Source organism: Platalea leucorodia, assembly GCF_965183815.1.
Source record: "Platalea leucorodia genome assembly, chromosome: 3".
Classification (NCBI taxonomy): domain Eukaryota; kingdom Metazoa; phylum Chordata; class Aves; order Pelecaniformes; family Threskiornithidae; genus Platalea; species Platalea leucorodia.
The window spans coordinates 39,929,990-39,950,762 of record NC_138825.1 but is presented as its reverse complement, the minus strand read 5'-3'; the positions used below and the strand labels follow the sequence as shown (position 1 = coordinate 39,950,762).

Genomic DNA, 20,773 nt, shown 5'->3' with positions numbered 1-20,773 from the left:
ACTTCTTCACCGAAAGGGCAGTCAGGCACTGGAACAGGCTGCCCCGGGAAGTGGTTGAGTCTCCATCCCTGGAGGTATTTAAAAGATGGGTAGACGTGGTGCTCGAGGACCTGGTTTAGTGGTGGACTTGGCAGTGATAGGTTAACGGTTGGAACTGATGATCTTGAGGGTCTTTTCCAACCTTAACAATTCTATGATTCTAAAGGTATGGTAGAAAAATACATTTACAGTTGTTTTAATTGAATGAGATTTTATTTGTAGCAAGACAGACCCTATGCTTACATGTCAGTCTTACTTTCAGTAATGACGTTTTTATGACTGAAAATAAGAAAAATAAAATGTGGTGATGTTTGCATTAAATATTTTTGAGCTGCCATTGAGAATATGGTAGAAAATGAGGTGTAAATATTGCTTTATGCAGAATTACATATGTTTGTATTTGTATTTGCATTTTAACAATAAATTGTATCTGATTAGGAGGCATAGCTTTGTAGGTCCTTTGCAGAACAAACCAAAAACCTTAATTACATGACTCGTGAAATTCAAGGGCAGATGAAATATTCTAGGTATGAATTACATATCACGTAAAGGGGGCATTCTTAAAAATACAGTCTATGGCTTGTGTTGGGACAGGATAGTAGGAGAGTAACACTAGCCACGCTGATTTTATTGCAAAATCAAAAGTCCTTGCTCCCCCTTTTTAAGCAAAAGATGTTCAGAATAGAGAAACCTGTGCTGTGTCAATTAGTTCTTTATACATTTAGAAGTAAATCCTGAAACAGCCATGTAGGCTGACAGGGAAAGTAAATGAGCCTCATTGTAGCAAGACTTTCCTTCGCAAGCCTTTTACATAACTGTAATCACTGAAACACACATTTCCACATAATCCTGTCAAAGATAGCCTTCTGGTTTTAAGCTTGGAGAAGACAGAGCTTGTGTCACAGTCATTTAAAAACTACCAAGAGCCAACAGACAAAATGAAGTGTCTCGGTTTGAAATGACTACTTGCAGAACAGACCACCACATGGTAATCTTAGGGCAGACTGGTACAAACGCCCCGCCGGCCCGGGGTGACGTTCCCGCCAAGTGCAGTCCGAGCCACTTGCGAACACGTGTGGCGGGCGACAGCTAGCCTGCTGCATGGGTGGCATGGGAGGAGCCATTGATCCGCTTTATGAAAGCAATGCCGTACACAGAAGCTTAAAATGGTCTACTCTTTTAAAGCACATAATTTCATCTCTGCCCTCCCAAATAAATAAGTCAAATTAATGCACTCCTACACAATCCCCCTTCCTTTTCACAACAAGGAAGCACAAGTGTTGATTTTTCTGGCTAGCCTGATAAATTTTCATTGCAGTTCTGCAAGGCCAATTTAACATTACCAGTAGAAGCTTTACCCCAGTGCACTTGTCTGTTGTGATGAGACACTTGCGGGCTGGGCTAGTACTTCTGGTTCATTTGTGCCAAATAGTGGTCCTCCATATGTTGACTTAAACAATTTCTTTCCACCACCTCCACACTTTCACTACTTTGTAGGTACTTGATTGCATTGTTTCATTAAATAATCCATTCAAGCTCTCGAGCGGATAATCAAAAGGGAAAGTGAACACCGAAAGGGCAAGTGTGGCAGAGATCAATTTTATCCTCTCAGTTGTGATTTGGGGAAAAATTGTTAGACTGTTATTGTTAGACTGTTAGGCATATACCCACAGTGACCAGCTCTGTGAGTTGTTCAGGGCAACATTATTTGTCCAGTTGAGGGCTATAAAATACCGACAGACTAGAGACCTGCAAATGTAATTGCCACATTTAACAGTTAAAACGTTGCAAACGCCAAATTCAATAGTTGGTACAGTGCCTATTGGATTATGCTCTGTGTTTCGCTATGTTCAATGCACCACCTCTCCAATTACAGCATGCATCGATGCATTATATAGGTTTGTGGCATGAAGCAAGTTTAGGGGCATAAGTTATGAAGTCACTTGGTTTCTGTTTTTCTACAGCTCTTATAATTGCAACGCAAACCAGTTCTTATGTATGGTCCTCTAACTTCATTGGATTATGGGGAGAGTTAAGCAGTCAGTTGTCTGCAACTACAGTGTTATCTGGAAAGTTGCTTTTTTTCCACTTTGAGTTTTTGTGAAAATTATAGGCATTTGGCGTCATCTGCTATATAGATGAGTTGCAAACTCTGTTGCAAATGTGATATGTTTTCTTATCTGTAGCATCAATGTATACAGATTACTTTTCAATTTAACAAATGTTATTGCTGATCTACAGAAAAAGTTTTAAAAAGTGCTACTTAGATTTACGAAGAGATGACTAAGACTTTTTTTGGGTAAAGGTGATCTCAAGATAAAAAAGGGCATGTCTAAATATGCTTCCCATTTTAATTTCTGTTTATTTCTAGCACACTGGGAGCTGCTTGCTTAGAAAAGCATTTTTCTCCTGATACTTTTCCTGCTTTCATTTCTCTAATAACTAGGAAATTACAGACTGCTCAGGCTGATGTAACATCCTAGTATAGCTTAAGCATATACCCTTGCAGCTAAGCCAAATGCTGTAGCAAAGGAAAGAGAAGTTACAGTTTATTGACTTGTTGACTGTATTGCTGTTTGTGGAAGCTGTCTGGGTGACCAGCCTGTAGGGAACGATTTTTGAACTGCCGCTGTATCCAGAGAGCTTATTACAATGCGGAGCTGGAATCTATGCAGAGCATTGAAGCTCTTTTTCCCTGCTGTTCTCTCTTTTGGGTTTTGTGGCCCCACTGTAGCTTGTTGTCCACCCTGGGGGAACCAATTGCAATGCTGGAAAATTAATCTCTCAATAAGTATTTGATAGTCTCTGCAGGATTTTATCTTTGGAGAGGCAGCAGCAGTGTGTCATTGACTTCTTATTCTTATTGCCCTCTGATGATGACGTTTTTGACAGGAACCCTCCTCACCACTGCCCCAACCCCTGTGATTTAATAACGTGAGCTTACAAAGGAACTGTTGCAGTGAATACAGAGAATGATACAAACAGTAAATGTATGTGTATTTAACTTTGATAGCAATTAAGGGCAAGTAGTGTCAGCAAACAGCAGAATGATACTGCAGCTGTCCTGCATGTTAAGGAATTGATGTATTCAGGAAGGAGGTTTCAGGAGTGCTGCAATGTTTAAGAGTAGTAGACTGGAAACCATTTTTAACTGTTTAGCTCATTTCCTCCTTAAAGTCATTGTTAAATAGATCTTATGCTTGGATTTCTCACATCTCTTGTGCCACTCACTGTCTTTCCTGATAGATTGCCCCAGCGGAAGGTTTAGTGTCTATACTAAAGAAGAGAGATGACAGGGAAGGAAAAACAATTGTTCAAGCCCAGCAAAGGCAAACAAAGAGAAGAGTGCGATTCCAAGAAATGGAAGACACATTGGATCAAGGTAATTTAAAGCTGTGAATTCATGGGTTGCACTCTTGGGGTGCAAATGATGTTGATCTTTTTGTTCATAAGAGCAAAGTGGGCATTCATTGTACATACTGTCTTGGCTTTTTAAAACTTAATCAAGTAATAAGTGAAGGTGATTGATCAAAGATTATTCTATACCAGGTTTGGGTAACAAGGCTACAGGAGGATACAGTAAGTACACTTCTGTTTTAAAGCTCAGTTGAGACTGAAGCCACAGGGGTTTTCCTCTGGCTGAATGATTTGCGAGTGACATCGAATGGACATCCTTTCATTAATGTTTAGAGCTCAAAGGTGGGAGGTGTAGGCTTTCTCCCTAAATCTAATTCATGAGGGGTGCAAAAGAAACAAGTCTGTTGTGCTTTGTCCACAGGTAGCTTTCCAACCCTTCCTAGCAGACCATGGGATTGGAGGGTGTCGGATTTTAACTTTGCTTTATAATTAAACATCCATATATATTTGCTAGCTGTCATTAAATATGGCTAAACACCTCACTGCCTTTTTGATGGGCTAATAGCCTCATAAGAAATATAGTAGGCTATTTTGTTATGCTTTTCTTGGAATTTAAGATCTCTATTATTCACACTAAAGAGACGTTAAGAAAAATACTTTTGGTTACTGATGATAGTACTTTCTATATCCACTGTGTGTGCCAGCCGCTAAACCCCAGGCAACACTACAGGCTTGGGGAAGAGCGGCTGGCAAGCTGCCTGGCAGAAAAGGACCTGGGGCTGCTGGTCGACAGCTGGCTGAATATGAGCCAGTAGTGTGCCCAGGTGGCCAAGAAGGCCAATGGCATCCTGGCTTACATCAGAAATAGTGTGGCCAGCAGGACTAGGGAAGTGATCGTGCCCCTGTACTCAGCACTGGTGAGGCCCCACCTCAAATACTGTGTTCAGTTTTGGGCCCCTCACTATCGACATTGAGGTGCTGGAGTGTGGTCCAAAGAAGGGCAACGAAGCTGGTGAAGGGTCTAGGGCACAAGTCTTATGAGGAGCGGCTGAGGGAGCTGGGGTTGTTTAGCCTGGAGAAGAGGCGGCTGAGGGGAGACCTTATTGCTCTCTACAACTTCCTGAAAGGAGGTTGTAGCGAGGTGGGAGTTGGTCTCTTCTGCCAAGTAGCAAGCAATAGGACAAGACGAAACAGCCTCAAGTTGCACCAGGGGAAGTTTACATTGGGTATTAGGAAAAATTTCTTCACCGAAAGGGTAGTCAGGCACTGGAACAGGCTGCCCAGGGAAGTGGTTGAGTCCCCATCCCTGGAGGTATTTAAAAGACGTGTGGATGTGGACCCATTCACGGTAGAAACCTATGTCAGATTTTCTCACGCGCGTTCATATTGCTTTGTAGATCATCCTTTTTCACCTTTTCTGCTCTTATATTTACAGATGAAGTAGCTGGTGGCTCCTGTATTTTGCTGATCCTGCTGTGCATAGCAACTGTTTTCCTTAGCATTGGAGGAACTGCATTGTACTGCACCTTTGGTGACATGGAATCCCCTGTGTGTACTGATTTTGCAGCCAACATGGATTTCTATTATACCCAGATATTGCAGCGTATGGAAGAACTTAAACACTGGATAGCCTTTTCATAGTTGAAATGAGCGGAGACAGCACATTGAGAGCTCACCAATGGTTACTGGCGAGGGTATAAAAAATTATGATTTCAAGTTCTCTAACACTTGCCACCTGCAGGTGATGTGTATTTTATGACGTACTTACACTTTTACTTAGAAATCAAGAAAATTCTAGTTTAGCAATCAGGTGGCAAAATGTTCACATCTTAAGCTGTAGCAGTGTGGTATGGGAGAATAAAAAGTTATTCTCTTCACCCTTTTGAGAGTAGGCAAGTAGCTTTTCAACAACTTCAGCAAGCGAAGGAGAAGGAAGAAAATTAACTATCTTCTATATGCTCTCCATTGCCACACATCGTGTAAGCAATCTCTGGAAGCTTAGTAAAAGGACAGCTTTAATTTACAGCTGTTTGTGCAAAGGTGTTGCCTCCAGCTATCATGCAATAAGTCTGTGTTTTATGGAAACGTTATTTTTCTGCTAAGTCTTAGTATTTTTCTTCATTTTAATTCTCCTGGTGAGCCATGTAATTATTTGGGTGGAGTGAGAAGAGTGCAGCAGCATTCACGGAGCCCTCATTTGGTGATTAACAGGCTGACCCTGTATTTTATAGCTTACAGTGAATATCATGAGTGGGATAAATCTGCTGGCAGATTTCACTAAATTTCATGGAACTTTACTCCCGGTATTGTGTGGGCTGTTTTAGAAGTGGAAGGTTACAAAAAGAAATCATTGGTCTCACCAAACACAGAAACAAAAGTAAGATAAACACCTTAAATTATTTGTGTTAAACAGTAAAGTGGCTTTGGCCAATTTTAAAGCGCCTGGTAGCAGGTGTGGGGCTAACTGGGTTTTCTGTCCAGCTGTGTCACTGACTTGCAGTAATCACTTTGTGCCTCAGCTTCTCCTCCGTAAATGGGGAATAATGATCCTTGCCTTTGTGAATATTTATTGCAATTAGGGCTCGTGTCCGATTCATCCCAGATGAGTGCACAGGGTCACTGAACTGTGTGGCTGCAGCCTCTCTCAAGGAGTGAACGCTTATACAAAGTGGGACTGATCCAACAGAAGAGATTCAGAGGCTCACTGCAGATCCACGGCACGCTAGTAGTCCAGGGCACTCGTTCCAGCAGATAAAGCACATTTGCATCTATTTGCCCTGTGGTTCTGAGACACGTATTGTAAAATCTATTCTTTTTCTATCAGCTATACAAACAAATTTAAATCAGTACAAAGAGTAATTTTAAATAGGTATTTCTATCACTTGGTGCTCAGCCCTCCCTGTGTGGTATGTGAGAGAAACACTGACGTGACTGTGAAGGTGAGAATTAGATACACGGGCCTTTGGCCCACACTCTGGTCAAAATGTGGCAATTGTTCTTGCACAGAGCATAATGGCCCAGCCCTGCTGAAGGTGCTAGTGTTGAAACGATTCCTTTACACCTCAGGAAACAGCATTTTTGAGGGGTCCGCTTCACTCCACTCCATGATTTCCTGCTTACTAATGTTGTATGATGCAGTGTGTTCAGGTTTAGAATATTATTTTGTAAAATACTATGAAATGAAATCTTCAAGAGATTGCTCAGAATTATAACATTAAATGATCATGCTTTCTAGCATTTGCAAGCAAACTGTCCCTCTAGTGAGCCTGATTGTTCCTAACGCACTGTTACACTTAATGAGTTTTTAAAGTGAAAGTTAAAATCACCTTTTTTTCTAGAATAAATTGCATGTATGATTTCTCTTTTTGTTTTCACTGCAGAGGCCTAGTTTATTTATACCTTAGGAGCCTCATGTGCAGCTTCATATTAAACTAGCAAGTTTAAAATGCCCAAATTAATGAAAACTTTTGCTTTCAGAATGAAACTTGAGAATGGTAGTTTGGTATATTTTTTTGTTTGTTGTCCTCAGAGTATTATAATGCTGGGCTAATCTAAAGGAGAAAGGGAAAGACACTTTTGTATTTTAAAGTGTTACTGGCTGGTTCAGTTTATTATTTGAAGTCTGGGTTTGTTTATTTATTTAGTTTTTCTTTTAAAGAGAATCTTAATTTTCTTTTTTTGGTAATTTACTCAGAGTAATTAAAAAGCATGCATTCAGTTAAAATACGTATTTGTAGTGACTATGTAGTTAGAATATATTTTGGGTTTCTGTAACTTTGCATTGAGTGTTTCAGAATATTAATTTTATTCTTAAGGAGACAACTGTTGATTTCAGCTTAAAAAAATCTTTTTAAGTTTTTGTGCACTTCATCACCAAAAAGATTAAGAGGTATATATAGAACTATTTATTCAAAAGTATATCAGATATGGAGATCAAAGATCCTCTACTTCTAGGTTCATTTAATTAAAACTATTTTAAAGTAATTATTTTATTTAAAACTGTAAAGCCATTTAAAGTCAAAGCAATTTTTAATAAGCAGTTCAGTTTAAAATCAATGGTCCAAATCCTGGTATGTCCACTTTGTGCTATATTCCCAGTGCAAAGACTCACGAGTATCAGCAGAACTGCCTACAAGATCATGAAGAGGTTGGGCACCACTTTACCAACACGTACCCAATGAAAAACGAGCGGCCAGGCATTCTGTGTAACTCAGCTACCTTACACTTGTGTTGTAGCTTGGAGCATCTCTCCAGCCTTCCCAGCCTATGCCAAGGTACCACACCTGCAAAGGCTCTCAGGATTTGAGGGAGCAGAAGGGGCGCATATGCACAGGCTGCACGGCTCCTGATCTGAGCTGTTCACTCCTCGGTTGCAACCAAGTGGTTGGATCTGCATCTAATTTCTGTTGGCATTCCTTTATAAAAAGCTGATGGAACTAATTCTTGCTTCACGTGACAATTCTGTTAGTGCAAATAGTTTGCATGGTCTGTAGTACATTATCAAACTTCCAGCTACCAACGTAACAAAATTTGCTTTGCGTTGAACTCTTGCGTTGAAGAGTGTGCGGGTAGGCCTGATGTTGGCCTTCCTATGTGCTCTGTTCTCTTTAGATTGCTGGTGACATTGCTTCCACCTGGGTGACCTGAGGGGTTAGCATCTTACAGTCAGGTAAATCCAAGCTAAAAGAAACTGTTGATGTGAACAGTTATTCCTCTTGTCTGAGTATTTTGAGGTAAAATAATACTGAGCAACAGCTAGGATTGTTATAAGTAGGAAGAAAACAGAGGAAAAAGGCTCTTTTTTTCCCCTTTGTGCATTTTAAAGCCCTTTGTGTATAAGTTTTTATTTATTATGTTTCCTTCCCTGCCACTGTCTGTATGGCCGTTCTGCTTGGCAGTAGGGGAAACATACTATGCCAGTGTAAAACAATTTGTAGTTGGTAGGAAAATTAAGGGAATGGTTCAGTACTTGACAGCAGTTAAAAGTAATTTCTTAAAATATGACTGGATTTCAGGCTGATAGTGTAGCTTCAAAGAAGTTGTGGCCACTTAATCACCTGCAGTACTCTGCTAGAAACCCCCACCTTCCAGTTTATTCTTTGAGCATAATTATTTTGAAGAGATTCTCACAACAGAGCAAAATCAACAAGACCTTTGATGCAGATTCAGCATACGCTGCCAAAAAGAGCTTTCTCATGACATAATTAACACCCTCACCCCAAATAGCATAGACTACACCAAGAAAAGCACTGTGCTCTGGCATAGCCACACTATACTACAGGCTTGTTTTCAAAACAGTGACAGTAAGGAAGCAGATATTCCACAGCCCAGATATGCCAGCAGACGTTTGTAATCTAGACGTAGCCCATGTTTTAAAATTTTTGCAATATCTTTGCTTTCATACTTGGAAAATGCATAGCCCTGGTGACAAGCAGTAGGAAGCAGTCTAACGAAGAGGGAAACCCTTGATTAGGGTTTGGGGGAGTAAAGGCAAGCTTGAACTATCAAATAAGCAGGGTAGATTGGAAGTCCAGATTCATGTGTGACTGGGTACTATTCCACTCAATAACCTAAGGGGATGTTACCCTGCTAAGAAAACATGTTTGCCTACTTTGTACTGTAATGTAAAACCACCACCTGAAAGGACTAATAACTATTTGTAACAAATTTAACTTAAGCTTCCTTTAGCAAAAGGAGTAAATATTTGTGTTTGAAACCATCACCCAAGCTTGTAATTTAAATACTGTAGCAAAAAAAAAAAAATAAATAAAAACTGTCCCAAAGAAAATATATGAACCTTTTTGGGTACTGTGATTTCTAAATGTATAAAAAGTCTGAGAAGATTTTCTGTGAAATTCAAGTAAATGAGCAGTACCTCCAATAAGAATTTCATGGTCAAACCAAAACCAGAATGGAAAATGAGGATAAAATGCATAAGGTTTGGTTTGGGTTTTGGTGTAATGTAGTTTTCCTGGGTGGGTTGGTTTGTCTTTGCTTTAACAGCTAAATGAAAACGCAGCTTCCTCACAGAGCCTGGTTCCTCTAGACAGGTGGGTTTAAAGTACTAAAATGTTGCCTTGCTGCATCGTTCTGAAAACAAATTGGCAGGCGGTAAGTTTCAGAAATCCTAGTAACTGGGTGGGTGACCTGGATAGTGGTCACAGGCCAGTCTGCTCTTTGAGTTCAATTAAATGAATAAAAAAAGCCCAATTCCAACTCAGCCCAGCCCAGCAGCCTCTGATTTGCACAGAAGCACTACACTGTGTAACATCCCCCACCTTGGCTCTTCCCCCAAAAGCCTCGGAATGAGGCCAACCAGAATTTTAGACTGCTAAAACAGTAGTGAAATCCTAAGAAAAAACGAGGCAGTTTTATACATTTTGTTTTGGTTTTGTTATCTTTGTGTTGTTTTCAAGTTGTTCTTCACAGTCAGAAAAAGTGAGAAACAGTAAGAGATTTTCATACAACTTCATTGAAGCTTGTGAGATAACACCTCACAGCGCCAGACTAAGTCATAACATAATATCTGGCAACCTGGAGGTGTGGCCTAAGGGTGGTCTTCATGTGTAGAAGTAAATTGCTGCTGTGAACAGTTCTTCTGTAAAGACTGGCATCTGGTTTCAGGAAGACAAGCAGCTGATCTTCCACTTCTGAGCCTTGATCTGACTCCTGACCAGAAGCATTGGGAATCCTGAGGAACCTGGATGGGTTTCTAGAACTGGTCAGTAAACTCTTTTGTCCCAAAGACAGGCTTTGCCTTAGGCTTCAGCTTTGTAGACACAGCTGTGCTGATTCAGTACTACTACTACTACAGACTGAGTTCACTGAATCTGTCAGTCACTGTTTTCATTCCTTGGTTCTCCTCAACAACCTTCTTGTGAACAGTCTTCTGTCCCTGCCTTTATGAGGAGCTGCTGCAGGCTCTATCCATGTCTTCATCCCAGTGAGTCCCCTTTTATTCCTTCTGTCTCCCTCCCCCTTTACAGTTTCTTTCCCAGTATGAAATAGCATGTGTTCTACCGTTCATAGGATCATAAGGTAATTGAGTTAGGAAGGGACCTCAGAAAGTCTCTAGTCCGACCTTCTGCTCAAGGCAGGGTCAACTGAGATCAGACGCAATTGCTCAGGGCTTTATCCAGGCGGTCTTGAAACCCTCCAAGGATGGAGAATGCGCAACGGCCCTGGGCATATTCCGCTGCTTGGCTGTCCTCAGGGTGAAAAAGTTCTTCTTTATACCCAGTCTGAACCTCTGTTTCAGTTTGTTGTCTCTCATCCTCCTGACGTGCACTGCTGCGAAGAGCTTCTTAGTCACCTCCTCATAGTTACTGGAAGGCTGCTACTAGGGTTCCCAAAGCCGTCTCTTCTCCAGGCGAGACACTGTGTTTTCCTTCTGATCCTTCTTCTCACTTTCTTGCCCACAGCATCTTCCTTCCTGTTAGGGATCCAGCATTCTCCTATTAGAACAGGGATCCTGTATGCTTCTCCCTTTCCTCTTCCACCTTACACTCTCGAATTCAATATCAAGATTTTAAAATCAGTAACAAGGCCACAGGCAAAACTGAAATAGCAATGACAACTACTGTTACCCTAAAAACTACCGGTGACTCTCACCGATTCATTAGCGTGTAGTAGTGATTTCAAAACTTATCCTGATTCTTGTCCTACTCTTAAACAGTTGGTGTTTGCAGGATCGCATGCTGACTTCTATATGCCTTAATGAAATAATCTAAATATTTTTCTCTAAAATAGCTACCCAAGGAAGCCTAAAGTATTTAACTATAAAGTCCTTTTTTAAAAAACGAAATTTTTAGACATTGCTTCTTTGAGGGTCCTTTATATCATTCATGATTTGTATTGCTTTGAATTAAATGTCATGGTAATTCTTCTTTGCCATAACACAAGCCTAGGGTTTACTGTGTTCAGTAATGTCCCAAAATTGTGGTCATCTCTTGAAGAAAATGACAATGGGGAGTAGATGCGTGCTGTTTTACAGAGTTGCTCTGTGACAGCTAAGGTGTTACAGAATTGATATCGGTGAATTTCAGCGAAAGATCTGATTCTGCACTTGGGTTCATCCTGAGCTTGTTTTTAATGGCAAACAGGCTAAAATAAAAAATTTAGAGACAGCCCGAAGCACAGCCAAAATTTCAAAGGCATGTCTGATACCAGACCGAAGTCCTCCGTTAATCTAAAATTGTTGGGCTGCCCTTTCTTGAAAACAAGTTTGAATCCAGCTTCACATGACAATAGATCAGTCAGCTATCTCCTTTTGCTTTCTGCCAAGAAACTGTCTGGCAACGTGGCATCTTTCAGCCAGGATGGGCCCCTGATGTGGGACTCATTTGTTAGGCTGTTGGGGAAGTTTCCAGTAACACTTCTGTCAAATGACAGTTAATGGTTGTGTCCCATTTCATTGCCTGGCATTGAAAATGAGCTTAAGCCCCATTCCTGTGCTTTCATAGACTGATCAACTTCAAAGCTGTTACCAAAAACAACTTTCAGAGTGACAGCTATAGGCTTTTTTCAGAAAGTGCCATGTGCCAAGTACTGCAATGAGAAAACTTCACTGGTTTTCGCAGTTTTGCCAAAACATGCCCAGATTCCACAGTTGCCATTTGTAATGCACGGAAGCAGTGCCAACGCAGTGCTTCCTACAGCGCGCCCCTCAGCTGGCCGGCATTCGTTCTGCCCTCCTGAACTGGCAGCCTTGCACGAGAAGGTAACGGCGGCACCAGAAGCGGCGGTGAAAGCATACAGGTACTAGAAGCTGAGCCACATGAGGATATTGTTACTTCCGCATAAACCTTACACCTAAAAATGTACTTTTTTTTTTTTTTTTTTTTTTTTTTTTACTTCCATTTAGGAACCATTCATCAGTTTTCCCTGACATCTTTTTATTAGAGAGAGACAGCATTAAGCCAATTCCTCCGCTTCTTCTCCAGGAACTGGAGATAACGTGAATCTTGCCACTTGTATGTGATGCTGAGAATCCTCATGCTTGTACAGCTTAATACTTCTGGCTTTTCTGCCGGAATTTCTAAAGAAATTGGTAACTAGTCTCTGAGGCTGAGAGTAGCAAGAATATTTTCACACTGCTTTTTCTGAGCTAGCTGAATTCAGTGCACTATAGCAAGGACTCGCAGAAAAGAAGAGAGCAAAAGGTTTGAATCACTAAGGATCTATACAGTCAATTTCAGCAAGACAAAATGTCAGTATCTACCATCATAGAAACTAGCAATGTTGCTCCAGAAAGGCCTATGATAATTAACAGACAAGAGTATATTTGAAAATAGTTACATCCGTCTATAATTTTTTTCTTTGTATCTCAGTGACTGTTCAAAGATCTGAGGCTTTATGTACAAGTTAGTAAATGACATAAGGGGAAACAACTTCTCAAGGTTTTACAAAGGTAAAGACCGAGGATATTACAGGCAAAAAGGCTGCAGAAAGAATGTAATAAAGACCTTTGATCAAAGATGATAAAAAAAATTTATTGGTAAAGGATGAAAAATATTTCTGATAATGATATCTATCAGTGATGGTGGTTTTTTTCCCAGTTAGATTTTATAGAAACAGAAAAAAAATGCACAATAGTTTAATGGCATCAGGGAGAAGAAGGACTAATGGTTAACATATTGCTGAATTCTTTGTAGGGCTCCCTAGGAGGAATTTAAGTGGTTTGTACAAGGTCACGTAGCAGGAAGAAGCAAAGCAGGACCAGAGCTTATCAATCCTGTCTTCTGATCTTTGTCTGGTCCCGGTTCCCACTAAGACAACACAGATCAGAGAAAATAAATGAGTACCCCGTTGTTCACATTATCTTTGACTTCACACAGCTTTGAAGACTTTATTTCAAGATATTTTTGTATTCCCATCAATTTTGTGGTGATCTTAAGGAATAAAATTGGTTCAAGTGATGAATTTCCTTTCTAGTATGCAGCACTAAGTCCAAATGCCATTTTAGCATATTTTTCGTTCGTGATATCATCATACCCATGGTAGCTGGTTGCTATTTACATGTATTAAAGCAAATTGTATCAACAGACCTCATGGGAACACACAGTATAACAGCAATTCCTGTCATCAGAAAATGAGGCTCAAGATGTCCGTGTCACTTTGTGTTTCGCCATCTAACCCTTACTACTTGTGCTCTGTTAACTATGAGGAAAGTAACAACGCCCAGCAGAGCAGGCCCTACTGAGAATCCGATTAAAGAAATCAAGCCATAATCTCGCAGCTCTGCTGGGCTTCACTCAAGACCTGTCGCTGTGCCAAGAGTGAGGAAACAAAGCGATGCAGAAAGAAGTAGCGGTCACCAGACTCTGCCTCCCAGCAGAAATGAAGTCCTTGTGAGGCACAGAAATGTTTTGACCATAAAGTGGATGTTGTCGTCACTGCCTGCAAACGTGGAAGATGAAAATAATTTCAAATGTTCTTGGCATCCCTCAAAATGCCTTTAAATAACCTTTTTATCCTTTAAATTTTGTATTATTGAAAGCCTTCCCTTAGTTGAAGGCAAAGAGGAAAATTAAGCAATGGGTTTTTTTTGTTTGTTTGTTTTTTGTTTTTTTTTTTTAATTTGGCATGTACTGTCTCTTATATTTTTCTATAAATAGGGCATTACTTTTCTGAGCCAGTTCACTGCTGGGTAATAGCCCATGGTTTACCTACAAAGGCAAAATAGATGGCCATTAGCAATAAGTGACTCATGTATTATAAAACAGCCCCATTAAAAAGAACCATCTCTATTGACTCATGCAGTAGGACGATGAAACAATATTTTCAGTGAACTGGCTGAATTTTGCAATGCGGAGCGAGCCTTCCGCAGCCCACCCACGCTGACAGCTCGGTCTGGCGCTTTGTTCATCTTTGTACTGGGACCTTTGACAGCTACGATTTCCCAGTAGAGAGCAGCCAGGGAGGCAAGTATTCCTCCCTTTGCTCCTTTGATCGCTGAGGTGACCAGCAGCTGCCGGTCTCTCACACCCAAACAGAACAGCCGTGAGCTGTCTGTGAGGCCTCTGGCGTTTCAGTCGTGAAACTCCTGAACAGCCTGTCTTCTCATACGCTCCCCGCAGCTAGAGGTGAGGTAGGCAGTAGGTGCCTGTAATGAGTTCCTACCCGTGCAAGCCTGGAGGAGATGCTCTTTGCCACATAATTCCCTCTGCAGGAGAGCAGCAGCCATGACTGCGAGTCAAATGTTCCGCTAGCGGGAGATCAAGCAGCATCCTTCAGGATTGAGCCTGAGATTCTACTGCCTGCGGTCCAGCAGAGAAGAGACTGCGCAGCACGTCCTGTGGTCCTTTCAGGAGTATTTCAAAGTAACTGCTATCCTGAGCACTCCACAAAATGTTTTAAGAATCTAAACCTGCTGATCTTCCTTCAGTAGAAATAGGTAGTATGAGGGACTGAACGCTTTAGGATCCCACAACAAAGGCATCACAGAAACCATAAAAACACTTGCAGAAGGGTTTGAATGGAAGCAGTGCTGCTGAGACTGCCTCAGGATTTCAAGATCATTCAAATATGAACAGGAAGGGCAGACTTGAAATAGTTTCCTAAGGATAAAAGGCTACGCTCTGTGGCACTTACCATCGCAGAGCACTTAGCATCACAATCATGAATTAACAGGTTACACTAGGATGGAGACAGGGCAAGTTTAAAATGAATATTTTTCTGGCTATTGTTCTGAACTGCACTGTTAAATAGCAGACCACTTGCTTTCCAGTTCTGTCCTTATATTCTTTTCTATTTTATTTTCCTCAAACCTTCATTTCTGCCTCTGAATGACATCCCTTTTAACCAATTGGCTCAGTATTTTTTTGATATGGCCAGAAAAAAAATGCTGGCTGTGGCTGAAAAAGGCTGTGCTGTGACATGGTTTGAAGTAGTTGGGAGAGAGAGTGATTAAGTGATATGAACACAAAACTGGAACTTGGGAGAGTTTGATTTAATTGCCTGCTCTCCCACAAATCTTCAGTGTGGTCTTAAGCACATCACTTAATTCTCCTGTGTTTCAGTACCCTGTCTATGTAACGGGGACAATTCTCCTTTGATGCTTCTGTGGCGATAGAGCAATACACATTTTAGTGTTCCTGATAGTGAGTGGGGTCGTGGCCATCTCAGAAGTAAAACATTTTAAGCAATGTTAGCAACTTGCTAGTCACACTTTGTCTGAAATGGTTACCCTGCATTGTCACAAGTAATTGCAATGAACCCTACACCTGAACAAAAGACGGGGAGAAAACCCTTCTTGTTTTTCACTTTCTTCTTTGAGTTTTCTATGAATATGATAGCTGTTTCAGAGAGACTGTAGGAAGGAAGGATTGAAAAACAGCAAGATACACTTTAGTATTCCTGCCAGTTTTTGTGCTGTGCCATCAGGTGAAGAAATTGCATCTGGTTTTATTTTTTGTGAGGTTTTTTAGCATCATAATGACTACACTGTAAGAATTTACAGCTATTTTAAAGCTACCTGTAGAACTATAAACTGCTTTTGCATCTTAGCATTTCCCTGTGGGAGTGAGGGGTAAAACCAGTTGCTTGATTGATTTCAGTATCTGGTATCTGCAGTATCTGCAATGGAGCAGAGCTTTTAATGGTCTTAATATTACCAGGGGTTAGCTGGGGGAGGGTGCGGGGGTGGGTGGGAACAGGCTGTGGAAAATACGACCCGGTTGTTTTTTGAAGTATTCATGCTAGAAGCTTTGAGAGAAAATCTGAAAGTCTGTCCCCCATACTATTAGCATTTATAGCAATTAAGCTTTTTGCTACTGTGTGACTCAGTGTAGCGACAGGATTAGTGGGGATTTAGTGATTTAGATATATTTAGTGATTTAGATTCTCAGGTTCACTGAGAAATTGCCCATCATAAGCTATTCACTGGGAACCTTGAAAACAATGCGGGGAGGCTGACGTAAAGGAAAAAATGAGACAAATTAAGGTACGGCTTCTGGTCTAAACACGGCCAATTCCCTAGTGCAGCCACCTCTAGAAGCACCCTTCTGCCATAGATATTAGCTGTGGAAACTGCCTTTAACTGCAGAAAGATTTGGGCATCTTGCCTGCTGGTTCTGTGTTTTTACCCTTTTTATAAGTGATTTCCTTGTGGATTTTTGTGCAGAAGGTGGAGGTTCTAGCTTTTGCCCATTTCCTTCCAAATATGTTCCCAGGCGGTGGCAGAGAAGAGTGATGCCATCATAATCTCTTACTGAAATAGAAAGAGAACATGGTCACAGTAGCTAGCACCCATTTTTCAGTGCTATCGTTACATTTCTGTGCACCCATTTTTCGGACCGATGCGTGTCCTAGTCTTTTCAGTTGATGCTGGGAGTACTAAGTACAGAGAAGCCAGCATTTAATGCTGCCTTTCCCTGTGTCACATAGGAAATCCAGAAATGGACGTTAGGTGAATAATCCTACCAGCCCCTATTAAAATTCATTGTTAGATCTTCATGAGCTGAGGTGCGCAGCTCAGCAGACCTCACTGAGGTACTGCTTTTCAGCACGTGTCATGATTTCCAAGGCACGTGTGAGTAAATGATAAAAAAACTCTTTAGTAGGGGGAGGGGCAGGGTAGGTCATGTAATTAGATGAAAAGAGGTCGTATGACTGGATTTTCCTTGTGATGAAATACTCGTTGCTGCCAATTTATTCAAACTGGGGAGGGAGAGAGGAGAAAGGGATGGAACTGTGTTGTCCTTTCTTCAGGCTATTTCTTGTTTCTCATTGTCTCTTGACCTCAAAATATCTCATTCTACAAAAAAGCCACAGACTCCTGCTGCTGCTTCTATTACTGTGAGAAGCATTGCTTTTTTAAAGTAAATTACTGATAGACTAGGCTTGAAATGTCACCAGGACTGCATATTATCATTAAGAGAAGTTATGTGCTTCCCTTTGAGTTTTCCTCCTTAGGAAGAAGAATTTTATTTAGGTGTACTGCAAATTTCCAGTGTAACCACATTTGAATTGCAAAATCGTCTTCAAAGCAACAAATGGCCCATGCATATCTGTACTTGGCCCAACTTGCACTAGTTTAATGTGCGTTGTAGAGCAGCCTTCTCTCACAATATGCAAACTTGTTGGTAGAGATAAAGTCTTCTATCTTTTTAAGGCAATACCTCAATATTTACAATAAAGCCTTCGAACACTGTAGTTAAATTAGTGCTAATCCGTCACTTCAAGTGAAGAGATGCATAAGCAGAACCTGATGTGGAGGAGGCATTTTAACTAAGACAGACCTGAATCCACTCATTGAGTAAGGAAGGCAAAAAGAATACTGAATGGCTTCCCGGTGACTGCATGAGCAGGATTCCTTGGAGACAACAGGATATGTTAATGTAATTAAAGACAACATCATAATACATAAGTACCAAAAGCCCAAATCACAAAGTACAAGCAGCCTTATTTCTGGGATTTGAGGCATTGACTTCACAGTCTCAATAAACAGTGCTCTTCAGAGAAGCAGCAAGAGAGCTGCGTTACTTTAAAATACGCAGCTCCATCAAAATCAGAATGCTTTGAGTATTGGGCTATTTTCTTCCAAAACAAAATCATAGCAAAATGGGAAAAAGCCTTTTGATTGATAGTCTTGCAACACCATCTCTAGCTCAAGCAAAGCCAGATTTTTATATTCTCACAACTGTTCTTTCACAGAAGTTCTTGTACGGATTTGTTACTGATCTTCTCATCTTGGAGGTATGCATTTTATTACTATTATAATTAGTGTTTAAAGCACATGAGGTGTCAAACTGCTCGGCAGAGTACAGGTCCTGATATCATGAGGCTTCTGTGTATGCTTCACTTCTAGTATATGTCTACATCTCTGTAAACCAGAGCCACAGGACACAGACAGACCTTGCTCCCCTTTCTTCCACCTCCCAGGTACCTTGTTCTTACCGACAGGAATACCAGCGTACGAGCAGCCCCGCTCCCCAAGTGCTGCACTTCTGACCCATACTTTGACAGGACACGGCTGGGGTGTAAGGGCGCTTAATTTCCCTCCCACCGTTGCAGTGCAGCCCTGCAGAGGAATTTCATTTCCATTAGATTTGACACCTACCTAAAACTAGTAAAATGCTTTGAGATGCTCTTGACTTAAAAAAAAAAAAAGTGCTACAAAAGAGAAAAAGATACTACTGTTATGATTTGACACCAACACGAATTAATTTCAAGCTATCTATCTCATATTTTTCAATAAAAGACATACTGAAAGAATTCCATAACTGGCTGCTATAACCTTCCTGATGTTTCTGTATCTTACTATCCTGGTGTAAATTTTCTGTCTTTGATTCAGAAACTGGAAAGCAGCACGACACTGCCTAATTCCTTTTCATGACACTGACATCCTGATATTACTGGGTTTTCCCTTCCATGTGGGTTAGCAAGAGAGGCTGGAAATCTATTTTAATAGCAGTTTTTAATTTTCCTGCAATTAATCTTTTTCATTCTGGCTGGGTAATTTAATTTGTTGTTGACCTAGCTGCAGTTATGAAAGCTCAGACTATTCATTATGGCAGAAGTTTTATCCTTTGGCCCTTAAAATAGTTAGACTGTTTGAAATATATGCTATAGATTATTAACAAATGTTCCAATACGTTGCTTATTGAGTTCCTTGTTTCATACGAAAACATTTTGTTTGTACATAGCCTTGATGATGACTCTTTTTTAATTGTAAGGTGTAATTAGCACCAGGAAGGGCGACGCTAAAATTTAGCCATGAACTAGTATTTGATCAGCATGGCGCATGATGTTGTTGTCACAGATACCACGGTTTCATTGCATGAATGTTTCCCTCCAGCAATACTGAGGCAGAAGCATCCACTGTAATTAGAGGTTTGAAACCTGTGTTTTGTAATCAGTTCTGCTACACTACGCAGAATGAGTGTCTCTTTTAAAAAGTGGAAGAAGACAGAAAAACAGGTTCTCTGAGTGATTCTTGCTAGCTCCCTGCCTGTCCTGCCGTCCCCTCTAGGTGACTGATTCTTGCTTGCTTGCTTGCTTGCTCTCACTTTGGCAGTCCGGGGAGGAGCAATCAGTTCTCTCAAAGCTTCTTGGCAATTTGTCCAACTTCTAACAGGTTTTGGGGAGGAGCTGGATCCAGCTGACCTTGGACAAGAGGCTGCAGCTGTGAGGGTGATGGCTATGACTTTTTTGGTTCCACCTATAATGGGAATTTTCCCCAGTGCCATCAATGTGTGACTAATTTCCTGGACAGCTGAGCCAGCATAAACCTCTGGTGTAGGTAAGGAAAACAAAATTGTTACTAGTCATAAATTCCAGTGGACTTAAGGTAAGTTCAGCTTTTTTTGACTACGCTTGAGATTTGGATGTAGGTCCAAGGTATTGCTGCTTGGACAGAAGTTTGGTGGAATCTTGGACAAATTCCCAAAGTGCCTCCGGAAGGTTTCTAGGGTGGCAAGATCCGCAGAGCAACATTCCTGCAGCTGCTCGGTGATTAACAATGAAGTCTGTAATAACATGTTCGCTATAAATGTTTCTGCTGTTTTCCCTTCTAAGCATGTATTTAGAAACAGTCCGTGGAGACCTTTGTGCCATCCGTACCCACCAGAGTCCTTTGCCGTTCTGTCTGGCTGCCGTAGGGAACTACGTGAGTCGGGGACAGGCAGCTGTATTTAACAGCGAAGCCAGCTCAGCCTAGGAGAAAGCAAAAGGGCCCAGGGGAATGGGAGGGAATAAAACTGAAAACACTGCAGCTATGGCTTTTGGATTTGAATGAGAGAGAAACTCCTCGTGGGCCTTATTTGTAAGGGTCGTTTGGGGATATCCTTTTTGCAGTCCAGAATCCTGATCTGCTGCGAAGCGATTACACAATATGTTAGTTGAGATTTCAGACATTTTACACAATCAGTTGCTTCTAGGAGACTGATAGTCACAGCTGAAGACCTCCTGTGTGTGTCGTATTTCCAGCTCTTCATGTTTTATCCCAGGTCTAACAGTGTTTTTGTGGTCTCGACTAAAGGGTGTATATTCTTACTAGAGTCCAAAGTTTTTAATATAAAAAGTTCTGTCCCTTGTGGCTATGGAGAAACAAATATTTTAACAAGCTTCAAGACTCAAAACCTACAAGTTAAATATAAAAAGCCTCATCTTCACTAGATTTGTTTGATTGTTTTACTACCTATTCATTGCACTGGAACATTTCAGGGTCAGTATTTATTGTCCACTATAGTGTACACAGCTATTGCTTGTTTATATCCATAAAATACTGTAAAATCAATCACTTAGCCAGCAAAACAGATATTGCAAAGATTAAGAGGTTATTAAGATGTCTTGCATCAAACCCTAACCCCAAAGTCCTTGGGAGATCCTCCAAGTGTTACCTGAGGAAGACAAATGCCATGCACACAGGAGGACT

The 20,773-nt window shown here is 40.9% G+C and overlaps 1 protein-coding gene across 5 annotated transcripts in view; it reads left to right on the top strand.

The window, feature by feature from the left end:
- CNST (consortin, connexin sorting protein) overlaps positions 1–9,163 on the top strand; it is a 52,293-nt gene extending 43,130 nt beyond the window's left edge. For all 5 annotated transcript variants that reach the window (XM_082306106.1, XM_082306105.1, XM_082306108.1 and 2 more), the window contains 2 exons: positions 3,286–3,421; positions 4,832–9,163. In XM_082306106.1, the coding sequence (XP_082162232.1) occupies positions 3,286–3,421; positions 4,832–5,037 (342 nt within the window). In that variant the 3' untranslated portion in view covers positions 5,038–9,163. The remainder of the gene's footprint in view (positions 1–3,285; positions 3,422–4,831) is intronic.
- Positions 9,164–20,773: the final 11,610 nt, after the last annotated feature.